General features: G+C 38.9%; 1 protein-coding gene across 9 annotated transcripts in view; it reads left to right on the top strand.

Moving 5' to 3' along the window:
- Positions 1–26,236, top strand: part of ablim2 (actin binding LIM protein family, member 2) — a 74,412-nt gene that overhangs the window by 24,235 nt on the left and 23,941 nt on the right. For all 9 annotated transcript variants that reach the window (XM_026352815.2, XM_026352822.2, XM_026352819.2 and 6 more), the window contains exons 2-6: positions 441–599; positions 16,358–16,541; positions 19,511–19,623; positions 19,908–20,034; positions 20,743–20,836. In XM_026352815.2, the coding sequence (XP_026208600.1) occupies positions 441–599; positions 16,358–16,541; positions 19,511–19,623; positions 19,908–20,034; positions 20,743–20,836 (677 nt within the window). The remainder of the gene's footprint in view (positions 1–440; positions 600–16,357; positions 16,542–19,510; positions 19,624–19,907; positions 20,035–20,742; positions 20,837–26,236) is intronic.

The following is a 26,236-nucleotide window of genomic DNA, read 5'->3' as shown; positions in this document are numbered from 1 at the left end:
GATGCAGATATTTTTGGATTAAAGCTTCCTACAAGCTGTTTTTAAAATAATTTATATCATTTTAATGGCAAATGCCTGTACACTTTACCTGTGATACTCTTTTTTTGTGGGTTGCATGGTGTTCAGATATTACTAATGCAACTGTCCATTTAGAATGTGTCAGCTTCACTCTAAGCCCTGAGCCCTTAAGAAATATTAGGGGTTGTGGTACAGTAAAGTGGGATGGGCTGTGGGATATGACTTGCACGCAACCAAACACACGATGGAAACAATACAGGTGGTATCAAAAGTTGTTTGGTAGATACAGTACTCGCCAGACTTATATTGATTATTGCTAGAGTGCATTCTTGTCTATGCCTACACAGTATCCACTACTTTTCCATATGTACCAGAAGAAAATCTAAAATAGTTTTGTCCCTGTCTATGTCTGTTTCCGGCAGTGTTTCAGCAGCAGGCTGTCCACAGCTCTCTGGAGCAGCAGAAACAGAAGCAAGGAGGAGGGGGACCAATCCCCTGTCAGAACTGTGGGAAGCCCTGCAAGGGGGAGGCACTCCGAGTTCAGAACAAACACTTCCATATCAAGTGCTTTGTCTGTAAAGGTATGTAACATTCAGATCTCACCTCTACCCTTTGCACTGTCACCCTACAAGTACTCTTTGTGAATTCAATGGATAGGCAAACATATCACATAAAAATAAACATAATAAATAATACACAAGAGACTACTTTGGTCCTGTAGAAGTCAAAAAAGGAATGTATAATACAGAGATGTTAGTGAATAGATTTTAGCATATCAGAATCAGAATTGTTTTATTTAATATGGGCATCACATATACATTGGACAACCAAATGTATTGCTTAGATACTTATAAGCAATACGCAATACTTATGTCCGCATTACCAAAGTCAGAACCATTAAGTTAAGGAAAAATGAGCTGAAACACAGAGATGAGAGGAGAGAGGTGTCCACATGAACACTGAAAGATTTTTTACTTGGTGCAATTATTCCTCTTGTCAGAATAGGCCTTTGAGAGATCCCTCCAAGAGATGATTTCATTGTAAGCAGCAAAAAAATTCGCCATCCTCTGTAAAAAAAAAAGCATATTGAAAAATTTAAAGGAAGACTTGGCTTCAACCTTCCAAATTAGTCACAGTAAGTAAAGGGTATTGAAAGTTAATGTGAATGATGTTCCCAGCTAGCCAGCATATTAGTACTTAATACAGTAGTTTGCAAACTGGCAATATTATCAAAATGCTAGCATCATCTATTTTTTCAAGGGTGTTCAGAAGAAGTTCGCTTTGTCAGTTTCTTGGGTAACCATGCCTCTCTGCTGTTTCCAACAAGAAGCTGGGATCACTTTAACATACCTTTGTTACCAGGATTGAGGCTCTATTATTGTTAAGTCATCTGTAATTAAGTTGTTACTGATCATTCAGCAGCAGGAGGAAAGCCAATAGTGATGGGTTGGTCAGATCTAACCAATTACATTGAGTGTTACATTGTGTGTGAGAGGGGGTTAGTGTGTGTTTATTCCTGGCTGAGGGGCTAGACGTGTTAGATTCTTGAAATCTGAGTGTGTTCTATGTTTGTGGGTGTTTTCTTTTTTTCTAACTTCTTCGCATGTGACTGCACTTTATAGGAGGGTGTGTTTGTACCCCTCCCAGCCCAAACTTTCAGCATGTGCCCTGAGTCACACCATTGTTGATGTGAACACACAATCTGGTTGCTAGGCTACCAGTGGGGTCTCTCCGGTGTTGACTCGACAGCTTCATGGAGTTTATTGTCTGTGATCTCACACTGACCCTCAAACTCTCTGCCTGCACACCGATCCTCTTCCTCCTCCATCTTTAACTCTGTGAGCAATGGATGAAACAGTGTGTGCAGTCTTGTGATGTGTTAAAAAGTGGGCGATACCTCAACTGGAAACAGCTTATTTGAGCCTTAAGGATAATTATACTTTATTGCAACTTGGACCTTACTTTGAGAGTTTTGGCGTTGTTATTTCTAACAGTAACAATAACGCTCTAAGTTAATGGTGCAGGCACTGAGAATGTGGTTGCATCTTTCCCATGCTGATCCCTGCCCAGTATTGCTTATGTATAGCCATCCCCAGTGATGAGATGTTTTGTACATGTACCCATTTACTATGCCTGATTACAACTTTAAGGCCCTTTACTCATAATTGTAAAGGGTTTTACTCACTGTACCTGTACTTATGATTTGTCTGTGAAGAAGCTAGACAAATCATAGTGATCTAAAATTAAAATTTAATGTTTTGTGTTGACAAATTACTTTTGCAGTAACTTGCTTACGCTGGACATTTTAACCACAAAGTGTTGTTAAAAGCTTTGGAAAAGCAAGTACATTGACCCAAGTCTTCTCTTTTTAGTCAAACTACTATTTGAGTCAAGAATAAGGATCATTGGTAAAATGTTTTGATCTTTTAAACACTAAATAGTCCCAACTACTAAGTAGTAGTTAGTATATTGAATCAGCCCTTCCCCTGTTTACAGCATTGAGAGCAACGTTACTAAATATACTAGACCAGGATTTAGGTGACATGATAAATGCTTGTTGAACACCGTGCATGCCCCAGGAGCAGCATTAACCTATTAAAATCATGCTGATACTACAACAGCTTAATAATAATCATAATGTTACGTTAATACTTCTCCACGAGTAGCATTAATCTGCATCTATTAGGCTTTTCCAAGATAATGCAGAATGTTACTTGCCTTTGAAAAACTACTGTAACATAATAGCTACACTATTGCTTGTAATTTGTGATCAATTGGCCAACTGTAAAACAAAAGTCAAAGCTCATCCAAACAGTGTTTTTGGAATTGTGGTACAGATTTCACTTAAAGTACAGTATAGGTATACATACAATTTGAAAATGTATGACTAGTGTCCTTGTCAATAGCAGCATTAAAAATAGAAATTATTAAAGGAATTATTAAGAAACAGGAATTTACTACTACTTCAGCTATTGAGGAATGAGTCTCTCGTGCCTTTTGAACTAAGCTGAGTTGGTTCCATTTATGTTTAACTTAAAAAGATATTGTGGTGATTAAATGCCTCAGGTTATGCATACTGACAAATTCATCAGATGTTAATGCTCAATATCATCAGTCATTATTTTGCATTTACTTACATATTACTTGAGGTCATGATTAGGAGCGGAGAGCATGTTTTGTTGACTGGGGAAGTAGTTTGGCTTGCTTTCAAAAGACCTTAATTACCACATGTGGGGCTAGCTAAGTTAATACCATTCATGTGATGTATTAATACCACAGTCAGAGAGCTATGTTGCTGCTCACTCTACCCAGTTCACACAGAAACGCCTGGCCATTCGTGCTGTCCATAAATTCAGAGAATGGCGCCTTTAATTGGATTGGACTAATAGGGGTTATTAAATGCACTGATTAACTAGCATTGCAAGGGCCGGGTGGAGAGTTGGGTTGGACAGTTTGCTGTTAAAACGCCTAGATGTGAACTGACAGGAATCTGAAAGTCAGTCTCAGGCATGGAAATAAAATAAACCATAGCAAAGTGAGTGGGGATCAGGTTACTGTAGCTCCAGGTCAAAACTGAACATCAAAGGAAAAAAGAAGATGCAATGTCAGCAGCCAAGTTCAACATAGTGCTCACATAGAAATGATTCTTTGAGCTCATTCTTTATGGATGTCAGACGATGATAGAATCAGGTATAAAATCTTCCTGTTAGATTAATAAACAGGAAACACATGCTCCCCCAATGTCTGTCTTTTCTCTGTCAAGGCTATCGAGATAAGCTTGGAAGAGAATCTAGCCCACGACCTCTGAGTGTATTGTTGTATTAATGCCAATTACAACCAGCCTGGGTGTTGGCCAGTAAGCGAACAGCGCCAGGTCAGGAGTGTGGAACCATCAACACTCAGCTAGTCATGTGTAACACCACGCACACAGGAGCACTGGATGGATATGAATTACTGTTAGCTTCTGTAACTGTCCCCATTTAAAGCTGGTTGTGGACTAATAACAGTAGAAAATAAAATGCAGTGCCCCTCCAGCCCCCTGTGCCTTAGGTAATTTATCTAAAGATGCTTTGACACACGTAAGCTATCAAGTGTGGTTGTACTTCATCCGATGAGATGAGTTAGTTAGTTCTCCCAAAATGCATTAGATGCATGCGTTCAAAATAACTCATCACTAATATTTAATTGTTTTTACAGAAAAGAAAAGGGTGTCATTTTGCTATTAAAAACATTCAGAATTGTTTTGTTTTTTTACAGAAATATCTCATAAGTCAAGAGATAGATGAACAGATATTTTTGGCACTCTTTAGAGCCTTATCACGTAGGTTCAAATGTCAACATTTACTCAAATTATTGCATGTTCAACTATTTTCAACAGTCTCACCACAGGCTCTGCTCTAGAACTTTAAATCATAATACATGGACTTCATTAGCAGACGGCGTTTGTCCAGTTGTCTTCCATTTCCAACAGTCCAAAACAATCCCACCCTGCAACTTCAAGCACTGGAGCATTTGATGAGCACTAATTGGTGTTTTCATGGTAGCTGCCGTCAGCACTGAGCTGTGTGGTTGAGGAAGTGTGTTTTATTTAGGTACCAACTGTGCCTGTCTCTGTATATCCTGTTATGTCTGCTTTTCAGACGCCTTTAAACTGACACTGAGACACCATCAATAGCAGAGAGCTACAGACAAAATGGCCTGGTTAATTTGTTTTTGCTTTCACGAATATCCGTCACATCATCCAAATAGCATTTGAATACAGCGGGGAATTATCGAAATGTGAAAATATGCAGCCACACCTTAATGTCAGTAAGCCAGCATGAAACTTGATAAATGTAGAGTGTAAAAGCTAGAACAGTGTCACACACACTCTCCTTTTTTGTCATACACACACCAAAGTCACAAATGAAGGAGTGGTATCTTTTATCACACTCCCAGCTGCCTCTGCATAAAGCCACGAGAACAGTTTATTCATGGAATAGATCTGCAAAGCCAGAATGTCTCTCAATACCACATCCAGTTCTTTTGGGAAAAACAATAAAAATATACAAGCTTTCCACTTTAAAATATGGTTAATCTCTGCCTTGGCATATTACGTAGGATTTCAGGGAACATTTACATCTCTAAATTCTTGATATTTAAAAAATCATAAAAGGGGAAAAGATTTTCATTTCAAGATCCTCCTTGTCAAGATCCTCATTCAACAAATGTGTCACTGCTTGATCTCAGGAAGAAGAGAGGTTTGTCAAAGCACAATTTAGAGCCACAGGAAACACTTACAATGGTTAAACAGCAAGAAGTCTAAACAGGATGTTTAATCAAACTACCAACCCTGGGGTTTATGGATGACTGCTCTACAAACAGGCCAAACAAAAACACATTGCCCAATGTGGGGCTCAAACCCACAACCCTGAAATAAAGAGTTTCATTCTTTACTAAATGAACTAGCTAGGATATAAGTACTTCAAGCAGTGCAGTAGAGGTAGATGGTAGATAGAGTGAATCACATGAGATGCTGAAGACCAGCCTTGAACCAGGACTGAATAAAGACTGTAAGATGTTCTAAAAAGCCATTAAGAGGTCCTTAAATGCAGCTGCCTGTCCACAAGAATTCCTCAATAGGAATTATCACGTATCAATTATTAGAAATGTTATTATAGAAGGTCAAAGATGTGTGACACTATCTTAAGAACCACTGGCCACTCCAAGAGCACCCAAATAGGAATTTTCTGCTGATGCTCCTGCTCAGTAATAGCGTACATGAATGGTACCTACCATGTAACCTCTTTGTGGAACAATCAGACTTGTGAGGTTAACTGCTGTACAGTCTAGAGTAGCTCCATCATTCTTGCTTGTTTCAAACTTTTTTTCCCATATCATATCTATCTCTATGTTTATAGTAGTTGGTCTGACTGTCGAAATCTTGGACAGCGTGATCGTGTCCATCCGAGCATATTTTTGGAATGCTTGCTAGCGCTGCCAAAAAATGATAGAAAGTTTAAACCTCTTCGGTTTTATGAGTACACTGATAAAATCAATGTGATATGTTTGAAAGCAACAGACCAGACGAATAAGTCGGACTTGAGTTGAAGTTCCTATTGTTCACAAAATCAAGAAGGAGGGAAACTGATCTACTATTCTATTGTTCTTTTAGATTCTTAAGCAAAGTCAATGACTCTATTTTCTACAGCCGGGCTTCCTCTGAGGTTTTGACAGATTTATGAATTGCATCGTTTTTGTAGAACCTCCCAGCTTGACAGTGCTTCTTCCTGGAAGTCAGCTTGGTAAATAGACTGTGCTCGGCCACATGTTGAGGTTCTGATCAGTGGTGTTACCAAAGCAGATGGTTGTGATGTTCTTAGTAGGGTGTTGGCTATTGGATTGTCTCTTTCTTGGAAGCAGGCTGACCAGAACAGGGTCAGGGGGGAGGATGTGTGTTCGTCACTGAGCCAGGGGTGCTGACCTCATCCACACATGCATTGGGGGAAAGGAGCGCATATGTTTACACTTGAAAGGAGTTACGTAGAGTACATGTCATAATGAGCATATGGGAAAATAGTGTGCAAATTGCCTGATTTTTCACTTTTTCTTTGTCTGGCTTTAATTTGGCATTGCTATTTCACACACGTCAGCTGGGTTAGGTTTTACAGGCAGGGCAACACAGACATGCTGATAACCAACTCTGAATGAGCAGACAGCATCACATCAGTGAACTGGACATGAACATCTGTACTGTAAAACTTGAAAGAGATCAACAAACTTTAATGTGGAATTGCATATCTGATTTCACACATTTATCACTAAAAAGACTAAAGACAAAAGATCGTACAGTACAGGAATACCCCCGCCATCACTTAATCCATCTCAAAGATCAATTTTCCGCAATACTGGACCTTTCAATAATTTTACAGCCACACCCCTCTATGGCTGTATACCTGAACATCTTGAGTTAATAAGGTCAACAACAATTTTCTGTAAGCTTTATTGTGACTTACACCTATTTTGCATATTGCCTCATTATATGTCTGTTTGCAATTCATTCCATTGTAGAACCTGGACCACAGTATATCCATTTGTCAGAGGGATCGACCTTGATTTTTTTTTGTCTCATAAGTGGTCAAATTGATGCCAGCAGGCTGAAACTGAACAGTCAAGGTCACTGACTGGGGAATGACAACACCCCCTCCTCACACACATACACACGAATGACAGATCATTGTACATAAAACAAGAGCTGCACTCAAGGTCACAGAAAGCACATAGCACATGTATATTTAGCCATATTCATGCCCACACTCACACACTTGCACAGCGAGGGACATTATGAAACATGAGGTAGAGTCAAGGTCATACACATGAAAGGACACAACACATACAGTATACATTATATATGACACTGTGTTGTGTCGCTAAATAAAATCTCTGGGGTTGTAGTTTGTTCAAAAAGACACAGTATTTTCTATGCACACTGACAAACACACACTGAACAGACTTCCTCAGATCTGACCCTGTATTTTATAAAGAATAGGCTCTTGGCTGATCTGTTGGATTAAGCTAAATTACATTTGTCCACATGCAAATTGAATTAATTTGTATGCAGCTGTGTGTCACAGTGCACTGAGCTCTCAGGGCCACACTAAAGAATGCAAATTTTTTAAAATCAAATCTACATTGATAGAGAACAACTCCACGCCATTGTAAAATTTATTTTATTACAGCCTTGTAAAGTTGATAATTAGCACTATTACCTAGTTACACATTCAACAGATCAACAACATTGCTAGACATTAGCAGCAACATTAGCTTTGGAGTCATGCTTCTGGCAGACCACTAAATATAAGTTTAATATCCAGTGTCCTTTTAACTGTGTGGAATAATGTGTGCTAAATGTGGCATATTCTTGACCATGTAGTCACTAAATTTAACAGTATGTATGGAGTGTACATTGCGTTTATCATAGCTCTTTTCCGATGTTGTTGACAATGAGATATAGAAAACAGTGAAAGTAAACCAGAACCACAGAGTTGTGTGCTGTAAAACCAAAACATTGAGAAGAAAAATACTAAACTGGGCTTAAAAGCTGATCTGGACCAAAATGTTGTGCAGAATTATTTTTGCAGGTTTATCATCAAAACCAACCTTTTTCACGTTACACATTCATTTGATTAATTCTGCATGTTAAACGTTGGTCAGTGCAGATTTAATAAAAAAATTAACAATAGTACAAATCTCAAATGCCAGCTTTTGACATTTTTCAGTTTTGTATATAACTCCTATGGGTTCCTACCATGGATTTAGGTTTGACATTTACTCACTTACACCTAGATTACTTGGATCATTTCCAAACACTGACTAAGGCCTTGTTTGTACATGACGTAAAACAGACACACCATAATTATTTTAAGCGTGTTCAAGTCTACATGTTGAATTTAAGGAAAGGCAGAAGGGACTTACAAGATTCTCCAGTGCAGAGGAAACAGATTCAACAACACACTAAATTCCTCTAAGTGCCTCTGAGTGCAATCATATTATGTAAGTGGCTTCCCAGTGCATGAGATAAGCCTTCAGAGATGGAAGTAATCAGTTTCCTGTGAAATCTTCTGTATTTCAACATTGGAAAAGTGTCTTAATCATGTACCTACTACATTCTAACCTTTATACCTACTACATACTGGCAAGCAGAGAGGCGCTGTTGTTGCCATTAGCACTGCTTTTGACTGTGACTATTTAGTAATAATTTTCTTTTTCTAAAGTTACATCTTTGTGCCACTGGCTCTTGTTGTTAATTAAATAAATGACCCCCAAACTATCAATCTATTAGTCATTCATGGAAGTTTTATCTTGTTGCAGCCATGGAGCCCAACACATTTACTTCTCCTCAACTCTTGGGAATAAAAGACTAATTACCAGCTGCGTGATCTCATACACTGAGGCCCATGCTCAGGGTGAACACACACCCTCTGTTGTCATGGAAATATAATGGTTTCAAAATAATATAACATAACATTTAGTTGCGTTTGTGTCAAGGTTTTAGGTGGATTCTAACACATTTGCAGTAAATGGCAAATACAGAAAGAGTCTATACCTTGTTTTTGTGGGCAGTTGTGACTCAGGAGGTAGAGCATGACCCTCCAATCATTGGATCCGAGGTTTGATTCTTTAATCCTTCTGTTATAAGTGTCCTCGGGCAAGATACTGAACCCCAAATTGTCCCAAGTGAGTCAGACCAGCTGCATGGCAGCACTGGCATCAGTGTGTGCATGTTTGTGTGCAAATGGGTGAATGAGAAACAGTGTAAAAGTGCTTTGAGTACCAGTTAGGTAGAAAAGACCATTTACCATTTGTTCTTGCTAAGTAAAACTATAAGAAGTCAGTGTTGATTGAACAACTACATCTTGTTCAGATGTAGAGATGGCATTGAAACATGAAAATTCTTGAAATCTGGAAACAGGAACAAGTTGATTTGACTGTGGATGTATGGTTTTAACACAGCAGCAGTATTTGGGTGGATTTGTTTTGGTCTCATGCAACAAGTTTGACTCCCAAAATGTAGCATGTTGTTGCTTTAACTTGCAGATTTTAAGGTGGCAACATGCATTTTGGGATTCTTAAGTTAATATTGAATTTAATTGAAGAACCAGTGTTTTCTAATATCAGGGTGTTTTTTGTTCTAATGCTGCTAATCATCATGCTGATTGAAGCAGTACAAGTCAATGTTACATTCTCAGTAGGACAATTTCCCCTTATGAACACAAGTGTGACCAAAACAGTTCGTCCCATTTTGTATTTCAGTACTGTGTAGGTCCTTCTGTGGTTCGGGCAAATAACCAGACTATTAGAGCTCACAGCAACAGGCAGTCTTTTAACTTCAGTACTTGAATCAAGGCTTAGACAAACGGAAGTAAGCAGATGCTAACATTAAAATCACTCTAGTTTATTGCCCGTGTATTATTTCTCAGTTTAGATTAACTTTACTTAGTTATACTTTATTTCAATAGACAAAACTAGAATGCAGTAAATAAGTAAAGTAACGTAAATAAAAAGTTATTCTAAGTAAATAATGCATTATTGCAATGGAGCAATATTTGTGAACTTCAGTCAGCACTAAATCCAATTTCCAGACCTTCACATCCTGCTCTTTCTTTATTCTTTAACCTCTCCCTGCCTTTTAACATGAATGAGGGACTAGGGGAACAAAAGATAGAAGAGATGAAAGCTACAGTAAAGTGATGAGAGGAAGACAGCTTTAACAGTCCATTAGTGATGAGGGAAAGACTGAAAGAACATCTCCTGTCGTCTGCTCGCTTATGTAATACACTCAGACACTTATTTTTCTGCGTTACTGGTTTAACACAGTGTATGTATCGTGCTGCTGTACTGCAATAAAAATGAATAATATAAAAGTTAGGTTTGCTGTCACTTTCTAAAGCATGTAATGCTTCCAGGTAGTATTAGCTCTATTAATGATGAATGAGCTCCAACTTGAGCTCATATGAGCTCAGTTGCATAAGGGACTAACTATACAGTAAGGAAAGGAGTCTATGTACCAAACTGGTAGTGAAGGTATAAATATACAAGGATTGCAAGATGAGCTGAAGAGAACTGTACTCAAGGCTCTGAGTGAGGATTTCTGTCTCCATCTCTTCTAGACTTATATTTTTCATTGCAAGATATGTTTTCTCTCGGATCGAGTCTCACATATTAGTCCTAGTTAAGTCTCCAGTCAGCTGAAGTTAAGTCAGTTCAATTTTAAGCCATCTGAAATAAGTCCTAAACAAATGTCAAGGTGTTTAAATCAATTCTTGTCAAGTGTGAAATTGCCTAAAGCAGGTCTAAGATGAGTCTCAAAGTTATCTAAAACAAGTCCATGTCAAGTTTGAAAGAACATGTAGATATTGAGTCATGGTAACTGGACTTCCTTCTTGTTAGGACTAAACATTTCACTACTCAACCAAGTAGCTTCTTCAGACTGAAGAACTTCACCTAGATGACTGACAATCCTTACCAGGCTTTTTAAAAGAACATGTCTTAAATAAAAGCGGTTACAAGGTTGCACTCAAGTCAATCAGGACAAGTCTTTACACAATTTGCTCAAGTCATTTGGAAGTCAACTTCAAGAAAGTCTAAAGAAATGTCTTCAGAGACGTTTGACATGAAGAGTCCAGCTCAAGTTAGAAGTCAGTCAATTCTGAAGTCATTTCCAGGGACAATTGAGACTTTGAAGTCTTTCGCAACAAGTCTCATTTGAGATATCATGTCATTATATATTATTCTGAACTTCTTCTGTTACAGCTTCATGCCAAGTCTTTAGTTTCAAGCTCAAGCCCTTACTTACTTTGACTTAATACCAAGTCCCACAACTAAAAACTGTGACCCTGCTAATACACCACTAACACCTTTCCACATAGCAAAATAAAGTAAAGTAAATATACAGTAGTAAAAACTATTAGAAATAATGTATATTTATAAGTAATTCTGAAGTAGTTCCTCATTGGAAAGTTAGAGCTTTAAGAAGTGCTCTAGAACTAAAAAGACCTTGAATTGAACCTTTAATTTTTTATTTCTCACTTTATATCAGACCATGAAAAAAGAACCCTTGGGGATTGCCCTGTTTTCTGGGTGTAGCTCATTCATCCATCCATGCACTTAACTTTCCACTCTGCTGGTGTTTACTCCATTAGCTTAGAGCATTATCTCTTTCAGGTTGCCAGACATCTGAACTGGACGTAGGGAAGCTGGTAGCAGCCGCTGGAAACTATGCCGTTCGCTTCCTGAGAAAACATTCCTGCTTGTATTGTTGTGGTTGTTTTATTAGCAACCTCTAACCCCTGGCAGGGCTTGATAAAGTGAAATAGTGCAAATGTTAGACAAAGGTTGTTCAACATATCAATCATTTGTGTTAAGAGAGAATAAAAGGGTGGGGAAGCTGGATTGTTATGTAATGTTTAGGAAAATGTGAAGTGTTGAAGTTTCAGTTTAGTGTACAAGGGATTAGACCTGCTCATCACAGATGCATTTAGTCACATCCTAACAGCATGAAACTTCCTGCACCACTAGAGCAAATGAAAAGCTTCAAACCATTGCAAAGGTTTGCTGCAACATTCCCAAACAAAACTCTAACTGAAATAAGTTCATTCAACAACAACAGTTGCAACTAACAATAGGTTTGTAATGACCGAGAACTACATTATATGATGTTCTGTTGTTCATATTCAGTTCTAATTTGTGTAAAAAGTCCTGGCAGTAAAAACAACCAGCCTGATTTCTGAAAACATTAGTACACAGCACTTGTAGTAGCAACAGTGGCTGTGACTCACGGCTCATGGAGGCAGTACTTCGAGTTAGGCACTCGAAGTACTTCAAAGTGAAAGTGACTGTTGGAACCAAGACCAATGAAGCCTCAAACTACAGAAGCTAAACCAAACTCCCACAAATACACCCAACACGCCTCAGGCTGGCTTTTACTGTGAATGATTCAAGTGTGATTCAAATGCTAATTATAATATATCACCTGTGCCACAAATAGACGGAGGAGTTTTTTTTTTTTTTAAGGATAGGGTGGAGGAGGTTAGCAAGGTGAACCTGAAGGCAATCCAGACCTCATAAGAAGCTGTACCACACAAGTATAAGGCAGGAAAAGCCCTTATCATTGCGAAATCATTTGCATACACAATTATAATGCTAGCAATATATACTATAGTGGATTTGGAGGGGATGGAGCAGTGGGTTGCTGTGCTGGCATTAGTATTCTGTTGAAAGCACCATTGTATATTAGTGGATCTTCACAAAGCAGCTAGCCAGACTGAGGTACAGTTTATTGAATGTGTTAAATGTTTTAGTATCAATGCTGTTTGCATGGCTACCCATGAGTGAGTAGGTGAGTGATAGTTCTAATGTAACCTGGTAGATATATGTGTACTAACCTACATAGGTTCTAAATGGTTTAGTAGAAATAGATTTAGAAGAAGATTGTGCTGATGCATGGACCTCTAATACTTTCAGATGTATTCCATTGACATGGACATAAGTTTGCACTCAGACTTTAATGAAAGCTGGGAAACTCACTTGCTCAGGCTCAAGTATTGCACATTGTGCATTTTGTTCGCACTTTATACTTCATACCTTCTCACATTCCTGCAAGCATGAATTTCCTTTAGAAACAAAATAAAACTAGGGCTATGCGTGAGATCTTACTCACATTCTGTAAAAGTGTCATATCTGATGCCTTTACACGTCCCTGCAAGTTTGGGGCTGCGTGCATGTGTGTGTGCATGCTAAAAGTTCACAGAGCAATCCCAGGGTGTGACATCAACTCATTTATCTTTCCTGTTGTTTTTGCCACAGCAAAAGAATGGAGGGAAGAGAAAGGAGGGGTATTGTTTTTGGTGAAGGAGTGGAAAAATAGAGCGAGGCTTCCCCTGAGGGCGTGGCTGCCCTGTGATGTCATGCTGTTGCTATGGTTACCGTGTGTAATCGTATTGCATGTGCTCATGAGACGGTGAAGTGGAGTTCCTGTCATGCATTGTTAATGCTGCACAATTATACACTCTGTTGTCTATACACACACATGCACACATGCTGTCAACACTGTTATTGGCACTCTGTTAATACGTGCTTGTTTATGTTGCTGTGGTTTTAAAAGCCTATGAACAGATAATAGTAAGATAATAGTAAACTGTGTCTATAATTCTACACATAGAGTAAAGTCTGTTATAATGCGAGTAGCGAAGTCATACTAAAGTGTGATTTATACAGTTTGAAAATGATGTCTACTCGCTTGTTGAGAATTTGAAAAGGTCTTTCATAATTGTTTGTTAATAGATTGATGGTAAACTTAGACTAGACTAAGACGTAGACTTGTCTATCAATAAGTAGCTTTTGCTTGTATTATATAACATGCATAACCTGACCTCATGTGTACATTATTATGATTTAAGGATGTGTGTAGGTTTGTTACTTTAGGGGTTTGTTAGGGTTTGTTACTTTTGCTAAGCTAAGCCAGCCATTTCCCAGCTGTAGGTAGGGATCTTCTCATCCAACTCTTTGGCAGAAACTGAATAAGCAGATTTCTCCAATTGTTTAACTAGGCAAAAGAGACAAAAACAAATTATATGACAGCGTTCTTTAGAAATAGACTAATACCCCTTCTCCAACAAGCCACTTCCAGGCCTGAGTTGGAGCCAGTGCTTAATTCTGAACCAGTTCTTTGCGATTTCCCATTCAAAGATCTATCTCTCATTCATGGAAACACCAGTGGCAGCTCTTTGGTAGTCTAGAACCAAGATCCACTTACCTAAGCAGCTGGAATTATTTTGACCAAAAAATAAATAAAAACTTGTCTTTTGTTTTTTTTTTTTAAGGATAAAAATCAGTTTATCATTTTTACTGTAGGTTTGTTTAAGTCCAGTGTTATACCACAGATAGCTAAATGACAAACATAAAAATGAACATTGAATTCATTCTAAATTAATGAAATTTTATTTGGGGAAATTTTGTACAGTTACATGTTACAAGGTTTTAGTGTCTTTCCAAACACCTCAAGAGCAGTATGGCACCACAACACAACAGAAGTCATCTCAAGGAACTTCACAGTGTTTAAGGTTTAAGACCTTACAAAGTATAATTGTATAAAGAATTATATTGAGAACTCAACACTCCCACTTCAACAAGAACTAGGCATCAGTGGAGAGGAAAAACTCCCTTTAGAGAAAGAAACCTCCAGCACAACCAGGCTCAGGGTGGGCGGCCATCTGCCTCGACCGGTTGGGGTGAGCGGAAAGAGGAGAGAGAAAAGAACAGCAGGCAAAAAAGACAACAACAAGCATCAAGAACATTGGGCAGGTTGGTAGGATCAGTAACTGGACTGGAAATATATAGTACAGAGAGAGGGAGACAGAGAGGAGGAAGCAGAACTATGAAAGATAGAAGACACAAAGTTAATGACATGCAATGGTAGAATATGAATGAATAGAGGAGAAAGGAGAGAGGAGAGGAGCTCAGTTTATCAGTAGAGGTCCCCCAGCAGACTAACCTATATCAGCATAACTAAGAGATGGTTCAGAGTCACCTGATCCATCTCTAACTATAAGCTTTATAAAAAAGACAAGTTTTAAGTCTAGTCTTAAATGTAGAGACGGTGTCTGCCTCCCGAACCTGAAGTGGGAGCTGGTTCCACAGGAAAGCGGCTTGAAAGCTAAAGGCTCTGCCTCCCATTCTACATTTGGAAACTCTAGGAACCACAAGTAAACCTGCAGCCTGAGAACGGAGAGTTCTGCTTGGAAAATATGGAACTATGAGTTCTTTAAGATAAGATGGAGCCTGATTAGTAAGGGATTTATAAGTGAGGAGAAGAATTTTAAATTCAATTCTGGATTTTACAGGGAGCCAATGGAGAGAAGCTAACGTAGGAGAAATATGATCTCTCTTGCTAATTCCAGTCAGAACTCTGGCTGCAGCATTTTGGATTAACTGGAGGCTTTTTAATGAGTTATTGGGACAAACTATTAATAATGAATTACAATACTCCAGTCTGGAAGTAACAAATGCATGGACTAGTTTTTCAGTATCACTTTGGGACAGGATGCTCCTAATTTTAACAATGTTTCTCAGGTGAAAAAAGGCAGTTCTAGAGAATTCTTCGATGTATGAAGTAAAGGAGATATCCTGATCAAAGATAACTCACAGTGTTACTTGAGGCCAATACTAAGTCATCAATGGTAAGAATGTGATTAGACATAGTGTCTCTGAGATTTTTTGTACCAAACTAAATTATATCAAACTTGTCTTGTTAATATGATAAAAATAATTACATTTCCCATCAAGGGTGATTGCAGTCCATAACAAGCACAACAAGCATCTCAAATGCATTGGACCAGTTGTGTTTAGCTCACATAACAGGAAACACTGTAGACTAGTGCCTGTTGTTGTTCTTGGTACTAGCTGTTAAACTGGAAATGTATTGTAATTAAGGTTTGCAAGTAAAACCAACTCTGAACCAGCACCAGCACCAGTCTAGCACCTAGGTTTTGTAGTAGTAGTAGTAGTAGTTTGAATTAAAGTATTTAGAGAAATAAACAAACTTTTGCCATTTTTAATATTATGACTTTGATCCTTAATGTAGTCCAGAGTTTCCATTGTTCATCATTACTTTATTATGAAAGCTACTGAGTGTTCCACCAGTTTGGTCTAATTTATTTCTGTTTTCTTTTTTTGTCCCTTGTCTCATGGACTCTTGTTCTTTCCATCCCACCCTCTTTCAACTCTCTTCCTTCTCTTGCCCCTCTTCCTACATCTCTTCTCATTGTCTTTCCTATATTCTTCGACCTACCTTACCAACCAGTATGTGGTTGTGAACTTGCCCAGGGAGGCTTCTTCGTGCGTCAGGGTGAATACATGTGCACTCTGGACTACCAGCGGATGTACGGGACTCGCTGCTTCAGCTGCCAGGATTTCATTGAGGGGGAAGTGGTGTCTGCCCTGGGCAAAACCTACCACCCCCGCTGTTTCGTCTGCGCCTCCTGCAAGTAAGAAATGGGACGTCTTAAACCACTATGAAGGTCATGTAAGGCCTTAACATTGAAATGCTATACTGTATATGTAAAATTCAAATATGTGGATACATTAACATACTCAGTAGATTTACTTTAAAGCAAATCTAATGTATTTTCACATGACTTGGTTTCCTGACACCTTCATGTATTTTCCAACTGACAAGAAGAAGATCTCATATTTGAAATACAAAAAGATATTTTGAGGAGATATTACCCCAGAACTATGTTTTTTACACATACTCTCAACAGCATGACGCTTTTAGGATAGTTGCCATTTACAAGTACATAAAGCCATATCATACTTAGACATGTCTAAACCCAAGAAAGCATATGAAGTCACGTGTTACTGTAAGTCATACTGTCATCTTCACCTGTTCCCAACCATATGCATGCTTCTACTGACTGTGTGTGCATGCCTAGTGTTGTCTCTCAGGCCTAGAAAGGTAATGGTAGCCTCTATCAGGCAGGAATTTTAAGTGTGTGGTCACTCCAGTGTGGCCACTTAGGAAACCCACCCCCAGTTCAAAAGACACTTAACACTAGCTATGGGAATGGTCTATGTGTGAGTGTGAGTGTGTTTGTCCTATCATACCATGGTGAGCCTTATGCTGAACCTGAGATCAGAATGTTCCAGTGTGGCATTTGAGGTTTGTAATGTGATCATCAAACTTCTGTGCTCCTCTTATAACAGATATCGCTTTTGTGGCAAAACACACAGGCTTATTGTGAGGAATATAAAAATAGGGCTGTGAGAGAGAGAAACTGAGAGAGTGTGCAAATGCAGCTTGAGATGAGGCATCACACTCACAATGAAGGCGACAGCACCATTGCATTCATCTTCCATAATTTAATTTTCTCTCCATTTTTCTTTGTGTGTTTCTGTGTTTTTTTCATCCATGTGCGAGCACGTTCTACAACAAATCACCTCCAATGTGTCAGTCTACCTCTCTAAATCTAGTTTCATTATTGCATCATTATCATCTTCATCTATCACAATCATCTTTCCAAACTAACTAACTTTCAAGCAAACACTTAAAGAAATCAGAGCTTTGATCGTTTAAATGCTTTCAGCTGGATTTTCATCAGTAGACAATTAACTTTTAGAAACAAAGATATTGCTGAGAAATTGTAAATTAAAATGTTTTTTCTTAATTGCAGAAAAAAATAATTCAATGAAGGCCAGTTTGTATTGATCTGTAACTGACTTCTTTTGTTTTGTTCCTTTCATTCTTGGAGAATCTCAGTTTCAGTTATCTTGATCTCAGTTTAGCAAGAACCAAGAAATCTTAACTGAGTTGAACACGTGAGAACCACTTAAATTCATTACTTGATTCTTAAGTCCATAATTAATACATACATAGTTTAACATAAAAGAAAAAACTAAAGGAAAGCTGATGGGATGAAACTTGTTAGATGGTCTGCTGTTATATACCGTTCGTCTATCACATTTACATAGACACTCATTCAGCTATTCACAAACATTCACACGCAGCTGGCCTGTCCTATTGGGGACAACTTGGGGTTCGATGTCTTGCCCAAAGACACTTCGACATCTGACCAAAGGGGCTGGAAATCACACCATCGGCCTCTTGATTGATGGATGACTGCTCTTCATGTAATTAAGATAATTCAAAATAAATAAAACAAGAAATTAAGCAAAATTAAATGAAACTCCGTTGAAAGACATGATCTAGCATGAGACTAGCATGAATTCAAGTAAAGTTAGGTTCAAGTAAAGCATAGGTATTTAAAGATGGGCACGCCAAATTATATAAACCTTTAAACAAGGAAGGGTCAACATGTTAGCTCTAAAAAGGAAACTTTCTGAGTGTTTATACGAGTAACCTACAATTTCAACCTCCCCCAGTCCTTCCCCAATCTCTCTGAATGCATTCCTCCTTCACTAGCTGGCTGTGACAGTGTGACAGCAGCTCTAATATCACATTTCTGAGATGTAAGAAACCGCACGTGGCAGCCAGTCAGAGCTCTTCTCTGCCAAGGAATCATCATTTCTTCTGTACTTGACTCAGTGACAGCAGCTGTGTTAAAGCAGAGCACCCAGCCAGGACACATTAACATTGTTTTATTATGTTTGTAATGTCTCTTAAGCAGTCTGATGGCGTTTGTCTCTAACAAGACATTGTCCAGTGAATTAATATACTATAAATCATTTGATTAATTTTAACATTTCCCACCAGTTCTTCTGAAGAAACAGCCCAAGTTGTTTCTTTGTCTCTGAGCATGTGTGATATCTGAACACAAATCAAGACTTCTAGCAATACAGGAAATCTGGCAGTGATTCCCTAGTCTTGGGCTATGTTTAGAGTAAAGGAATATTTAGGAAACTGCTGTGGTTGGCATCATTGTGTAGCACTATTTAAATCACTAATTACCAAGAAAAGCTTAACAGCTGCTTGTCAAAGTGGTGTACCCCCGGGTTCAGTATTAGGGCCATTCATTTAACTGTTTATATTAATGTTCTTGTTATATACAATCAGATTTGAACGGCATTCAGAACAGAAACCCTTAAATACCCTGAAAAGTGGCAAAAAAAAAAAACAATCTGACCTTTCATCTGTTACCTACTACAGTATCACTCCTATCCTACGCCTATCTCAGTGGAATTAATAGAATCTGAGCTTTTCCTAAAAATGTCCAGCAAATGTAAAGTCATAAGAGGATCCTCCCTGACAGCTGCTGGTCATCAGATCAGATAAATTAAGAGACAAATTCAGTTGTGGAAGGATATTACTCATCATTTTGCAATCACACCTGTCCCATCGTGTTGTAAACAGCTGCCTAACATTATATAAGCTTACAAAATTTGATGTGCAAAGAGTCTTATTGGAGAGGGTTAGAATCCATTTCTAAGGATTTGGTGTACTAAAAGCATTTAGTCAAAACCCTCGCCTGATGTGATATCTGTTTTCTGTTGTTTGCAGACAGCCGTTCCCAGCCGGTGATCGAGTGACATTTAATGGGAAGGAGTGTATCTGCCAGAAGTGTACCCAGCCTCTCCCTGCCAACAGCCCAGCACCCATTCAAGCTGTCCACAGTCAGTTCTCTGTTTATGTCTCTATCTTTTCCTGTCTTAGCACAAGTCATGCCAAAAGTAAACTTTTCCCAGTAGCAGAATATGATTTGTTATACAGCTTGTTACAGCATAATTTTCTGTTCCATCCCTTAAATTGACACTTTCTTAAATGAGGTTGAGTCTTTCCTGTCTCAAAAACTCAACTGCCCTTTTAGCCATTTCGTTCAGTTTAAACAATAGAGGGTATGTTAACTTTAATATCACTCATCCCCTCATTTACCTTCATCTCTCTGTCATGTCTGCAGATTGCTGTGGCTGTGGGAAGGAGTTTAAGAATGAACAGTCCCTGGTAGCACTAGACAAACACTGGCACCTGGGCTGCTTCAAATGTAAAGTCTGCAACAAAGTGCTCAATGCAGAGTATATCAGCAAGTAAGTCATGTGGAAGTACACTACTAACACTAAAGAATTGAACTCTCTCAGTTTGTGAAAATTAGATAATGTCTGACCTGTGATATTCCTGGAAATACACTCCACTGTAGTGACCAGTGGCCAGTGGTACACATCTCTACTGTAACGTATATTCAGTACAGAAAGAAAAGAACTGAAATGCATACTTTTATTTTGAAATAACATTATGCACCTACAGATGCACAGATACAGTATTTATGTGTATGTGATGACTTTTTTTACACAAACCTAACTTGAAAAAATGTTCATAAAATTTTTGTGAGTTATCACTGTAGGGTTGTTTTGAACTGTAACCTGTGTAGCATACAAAAAGTGTAAGTAACATTTTCTAGAAAATAATGGTGCAGAGCAAGAGCAATATCTGGAGCACAAATTGTCTAGCTAGGGTCACTATAATACCAACCTGAGACTGATATTGCAATAATATGCTGCCTTAAAATGTAAGTAATGGCACTAATAAGAAGTCGTATTGTGATATTTGGTGGAGGAGAACATCAATAGTATAATCATCACAGTTGTGCTGTATAGGCTGTAACAGGAGCTGCACCTGTCACCTGAACACCGTCTCTAATCACCTGCTGAATGCTGTCAGCCCAGATGAGGTGTGTGGAGGATTCTGATTCCCTGTGCTGCGTCTGATCTGTGTCTCATCTTGTGTTGTCCTGTCAGGGACGGGATCCCCTACTGTGAGATGGACTACCACGCCATGTTTGGCATTCAGTGTGAGAGCTGCAAGAAGTACATCACTGGAAAAGTACTGGAGGTAAGATTACAGAAGTGATGATGTTAGCTGTTAGCATGCAGCATGTAGTCACACATGCACACAAAAAGTGTCCAAGGGAGATTAGGGATCGAAAGTGAAAGAAGCAAATACGTGAATAACTAATAATTAATTAATTTTATAAATAATTAAAGATGTATGAATAAATGAAGGGATTTAGTGGAATACACAGACAAGCGAAGGGGAATGAATGGGAAATGGGCTTGGACAGATGTACATGCAAGATAAATGCTATTCAGCTGCATGGGAAGTGTTGGATCCAGCAATCGTGGAGCTTGACCCATAAATGGGACAAATATATTGCCCTACTGCTACTTTTGTAGCAAAGGCCTTTGTTGATTTCACCCATCTTTCTTTAAACTGTGTCTTGTGAGTCCCCTAAATATATGGAAGTCAAATACTAAATCAATTAATACATCAAAATAATAAAATAAAACCAATCAATCAATAAATACTTCTGCGCTGACAGCCCATTCCCTGAAATGATCATTACATATTCATGAGATTATACAGAGTCCACTGCTAATGCTACACGAGTGTGTACATGTAGCAGGTCTCCAGCCTCCTTTCAACTGTAGTTTTCAAGCATCATTAATAGAATGAACGGGAAGCTTCCAGAAGCTACTGTGCTCATTTCTGCAGAGATGTACTATGCATTAGTGCCTCTGCAGGCCGCTGTGTGTGGGTCCTTGTGGAATAAAGATCCAGCCAAGATCTTCCCTGTTGTTGTTGTTGTTGTTGTTGTTAGTGTTGTTGTTGACGATTCAGCACAGTCTTTCTCTCTGTTCCCTTTCTTCACCCTGGGTAAATAGCTTTTTCTGCACACTCTTAACTTTATTGCTGTTCGTGCTCTCCCCTTCGGTCAGGACAACCTTCCATTCTTGCTAACTCTCAGCTACCTGGCTGCCTCTACAGGCAAGAGTGAGAGCATTAGAAAGAGCAGACGCATCGCCCCCAGGTTGTCACTGTGATGAAGTCATGTGTGTGTCATTGTACTGTGTGTGTGTGTGTGTGTATGTGTGTGACCCCATGCTGTGTAGCGAAGAGAAAAAATAAGTTTTATCGTAGATACATTTTGTAACTATGGGCATATTAAAGAGAATTAGAACCCAATAGTTAAGGTCAATGAACCTTTTTAAGCTGTGTATAGTCCAAAAACACATTTTTCTCAATTCTGGACATAGAAGTTATCTGAATGCTCTACAATCTTCTAAACAAATGTCATACATGAGGATCAGTTTACTCTTAATGAAGTGTACTACCATTCTAGGAATGAATAGAATATTCTATCCACAGTTCTTATGGATGGATCTTCAGACGTCCAACTTCTACCACTACCAGCTTTTTTTTTGTATCCCTCTCTTTTAAGGCCTTGTGGATGTTCAAAATCACCACTGTACATCCATATCTCATAAAATCTTAGGTAAACTAACCTGAAGTGGTAGGATAGGAGCCTTCTACAACTATAAAGTACATTAAATAAGAACAGTACTGTCTATGTCCAACCTTTTTATATCAACTGGGGCACCAGTTGACTAAAACATGGTAGCTCCAAAATAATTAGCACAACCCTTCACTTCATTGCCAGTTTTTAGGTGAGATAATGTTTCTCCATCTCCAGCTGTTCCACCTCCAAGAATCATTTATGTAACTAAAGCGGAAACCAATCCAACATTGCTTTGCTGCAGTCCATGTTCAGTGAATAGGAAAAAACAAAAGAATAGTCTGAGAGAGAGAGACTGACAGAGCTGCATGAAAGAGAGAAAGAGTCAGGTAGAAAGAGAGGCAGGGAGAAGTCACTGCAGTGGAATGTAGGTTTAGTGAAGCAGCCTGTTGTTCTGCAGTGATGGAGGGAATGGACATGGGATACCCTCCTTGGGCGGAGAGATAGACGAGAGGAGGAGGTGGAGAGGAAGAAAGCTTTTAGATGAGGGGTCTTGGAAGCTCCCACCATGACCTCAGAACAACAGAGCAGCATTATGGGGAGAAACAACAATTCTCCTCTATCATTTTCTCTCTTTTCTTTCGCCACATGACAGACTTCCACATTCTCTGCTTTCATAAACATCTATCAGGTTCCGGTATCTGAACGGCAGCGGAAACACAAGAAATGGAAACAAAACACGCTTCTGCCTTCCTCGCTGTGTGTGTGTGTGTGTGTGTGTGTGTGTGTGTGTGTGTGTGTGTGTGTGTGTGTGTGTGTGTGTGTGTGTGTGTACATAATATTGTCCAGTGATTGGAGAAGAGAAACACATGAGAGCACAACAGAACACAACTCTATTGTGTGACCAACATGCATCAGTGGCACCTAAACGATGTAGTAAAAGAACAGGATACTGAATTCAGAGATGGCGTTCCATTCATTAACTTGAAAGGTGTTTGCTGGGTACATACAAACTGTACCCCACAAATCCCTGAGTGGGCTTCTTCACACTGTTGTGGACCCATTGTTCATTCTACATGAGAACAGAGAGAAGGCACACACATCTGTGACTTCCTGTTGGCTCCCTGCACACACAAATTAGATAAATTGTTCAGATTTTTAGACCTCATCCCATCGGTGAGTGGAGTAGCTGATCTGCATGTGTATGTAAATATCTATAACCAAAATCCTTACTGAAACACTGGAATTAATGAAGGTGTGTTTGGTTTGTGAATCACATTCACAGTTTCAAAAACTGTGAAAATGGAACAGGTTGAAAGTAGGTGTACTAGCAGCACTGCTGTACAAATGTCCACGATCTTCCAGTAAGGTTCCGGAAATCTGGACTAATTACCACCTGTAGAAATTATGTCTGAAACTTAGACTGCATATAAATGCACATCATTATTATATAATAAATAAACACACACACACACACATGATGATCACCAGTTAAGACCTTAATGAATAGATTGAAATCAGGAAATGTTTTAGTTTGTTGTTATATTTGATGTGGATCAATACATATAAATATGTTTACAAAGATCCTGTGTCATGGTATTAAAATCTAAACTAACTATCTTCCACTGAAATACCTGTCTAACAGGTAACTAGACTATCACGTCCACACATAGCTCAGCAGCACAGAGGGGTGAGTTACTATTATATGATAGTAAACACTATATTTCATACAAGCTAATAAAAGATTCAATTCTACCTTCTGTAGTGTAATTCCTCTGACAGATTCTCCAGTTATATTAAATCAAACACCAACACACACAGTTGTCTTATCTGGCCAGTCTAGGCGTGCTGGCCTGAGCTTTCAAATGAGAACTGAGAGATGAAGCCGTCAAAATGTCATGACATTTGGAGATCAAAAAGTCCGTCTGTGGGGACGTATTGACTCAGTAACTGGAGCTGGCAGCAGAAGAAGCAGGATTGAAACCTTATTTATTGTTTTTTGTTATTGCTTTCATCTGTGCTGGTCATTGCTCATTGCTGCGGCGTTTATTGCTTCATGCAGAATGTGAAGTGTCAGTCAAATGTTGTGAATGTGAGTAGATACTGTTATTGTTCCTTCCCCACAACTGTTGTCTTTTCATATAAAAAGAGTTTGGGGGTTCATCCACCACTGCACACTTTCACCACCAGAACATATTTGGCTCATGCTTGTGCAGAATGATTCTGCTGCTGATGACATGTAGTATGCTGGTCAGATTGTCCAACAATGTCTAGAACCAGTTTTCAAGAGTAACGTTTAATGATTCTCTAATGTTTCTAGCTGCTGGCCAGTCCAGTTATCCAGCCAGGAAGGTTTCTCGTTTTGCCTGGACTTCAGTTGTCACCATTTCAAACTCTTTTTCCCATTAGAAGTGATGGGTCGACACATAGGTCATTTGGACTCCTGCAGCGAGCTGCAGCTAAATGTACCGCTTCCCTCGTCTAACTGGTTCGTGCTATTGTGAGATGAGGGCATTAGAGAAAGGATCACTTTGAAGAAGCAGATAGGTTGGACATATTTGGGTAAAAGCAAAGATAGCAAAGGTTTGCTAGCTCCTCATGACCTTATCTGTCCTTCCACCACTTGGTTGCCTTGATCTCTCCCAGGTATTTTCCGTGCAGCTGTTTCAAAACTCCTGATCTCTGCAGGAGTCTCAACCACAAACCTCAACCCTGGCTGACCCAGTCCAAGTTAACCTCTACCCATCCTCTTCCTTGGCTTATCAGACAGGCAGGACATTGAATATGATAATTTTCCAGTCATGCAGCCTCGGCTTCAGGCAAAGGAAGGATTTGATTGCAGTGCTATCTCATTTCCGGCCCTGTCAAACTTTCCTAGTTAGAATTTCAATCCAGTTCCAGTCTTTTATCTCCAGGCTTCAATGTTTCTAAGTCAACTTCCTCTTTTCTCAAGGTTTTTGTTTTTATCTCTCTCAGATAGACAGTCTTTGGAATGGCATCCACAATGTGCTGCCAGTATTTTTTCCCTAGTGGTACCAGGACCTGGCCTCCCTGCTCATTTTTGGTCATTACATGTGTCTGGTTGTTCCCTTTCTCCATCTGCTATTCATTTGGTCCAGATAAGCATTAGGCAGGGTGTCATCCAAGAATAAGGGTGTTGACATCCCATTTTCTGGTGTTGTTCCATATTGAGATGACACAGCAAAGTGGAGAGACCTCAGAGGGATTGTAGCACGTCATAAGATGAGGTGCCTTTGGGCAAGATCTGTTATTAGTTGAAGGTTCTGCAAAGAAGAATGATATCATCACTTTGAAACATTTAGTTTATTATTGAGCCCATAAATCAAACAGGTTTTGAATTTTGCCAACACAGTGAAATAATGCTAATTGATTGCAAGGTATTAGTAGTGAGACAATAGCCACTAGGCAAGTGGGATGGTGTTTGGATTACCCAGTAGATCTATTATTATTAGATTTATTAAAATAAATGTTTTAGGGGTCATAAAAGTAGGTTTTGGACTATAGTTAATTTCAGTCTCCAAACAAGCTTCTAAAATATGATCAAGAAAAAGAATAACTCAGCAGCAGCTTATTCTAATGCGCCCTTTGATGGATGGTTCCCAGTAGACCCATCAATAATTATATGTAAATAGTGTAGTTCATAATAATATAAGAGAAAACCAACACTGGCCATAATATTAATAATAGTGAGTAAGTGGACTTCTGACGACCTCAAGATCTCAGTGGTCCTATGTCAGTTCATCAGTGCAATATCACAGACAAGTGCGTGATACATCGTGCACCTCCCGCTGCCCTGTGGAGTCTTTATCAGCCTCTGGACATACTATGACGTCCACTGTCATCTAAATGTCAAACCATGCAATAGCAACTGCATGCTTATCACACAGGAGAAGAGAAATGGATCAGACTCAGTGTGCAGGTTAATTAAGAATGAACATTCTTCACGTTAACTTACGTTAAATGAGTTTTCCCTATTG

Source organism: Anabas testudineus, chromosome 18 (genome assembly GCF_900324465.2).
Source record: "Anabas testudineus chromosome 18, fAnaTes1.2, whole genome shotgun sequence".
Lineage (NCBI taxonomy): Eukaryota > Metazoa > Chordata > Actinopteri > Anabantiformes > Anabantidae > Anabas > Anabas testudineus.
The sequence above is the reverse complement of the archived record's forward strand: the minus strand, read 5'-3'. Positions and strand labels throughout refer to the sequence as shown.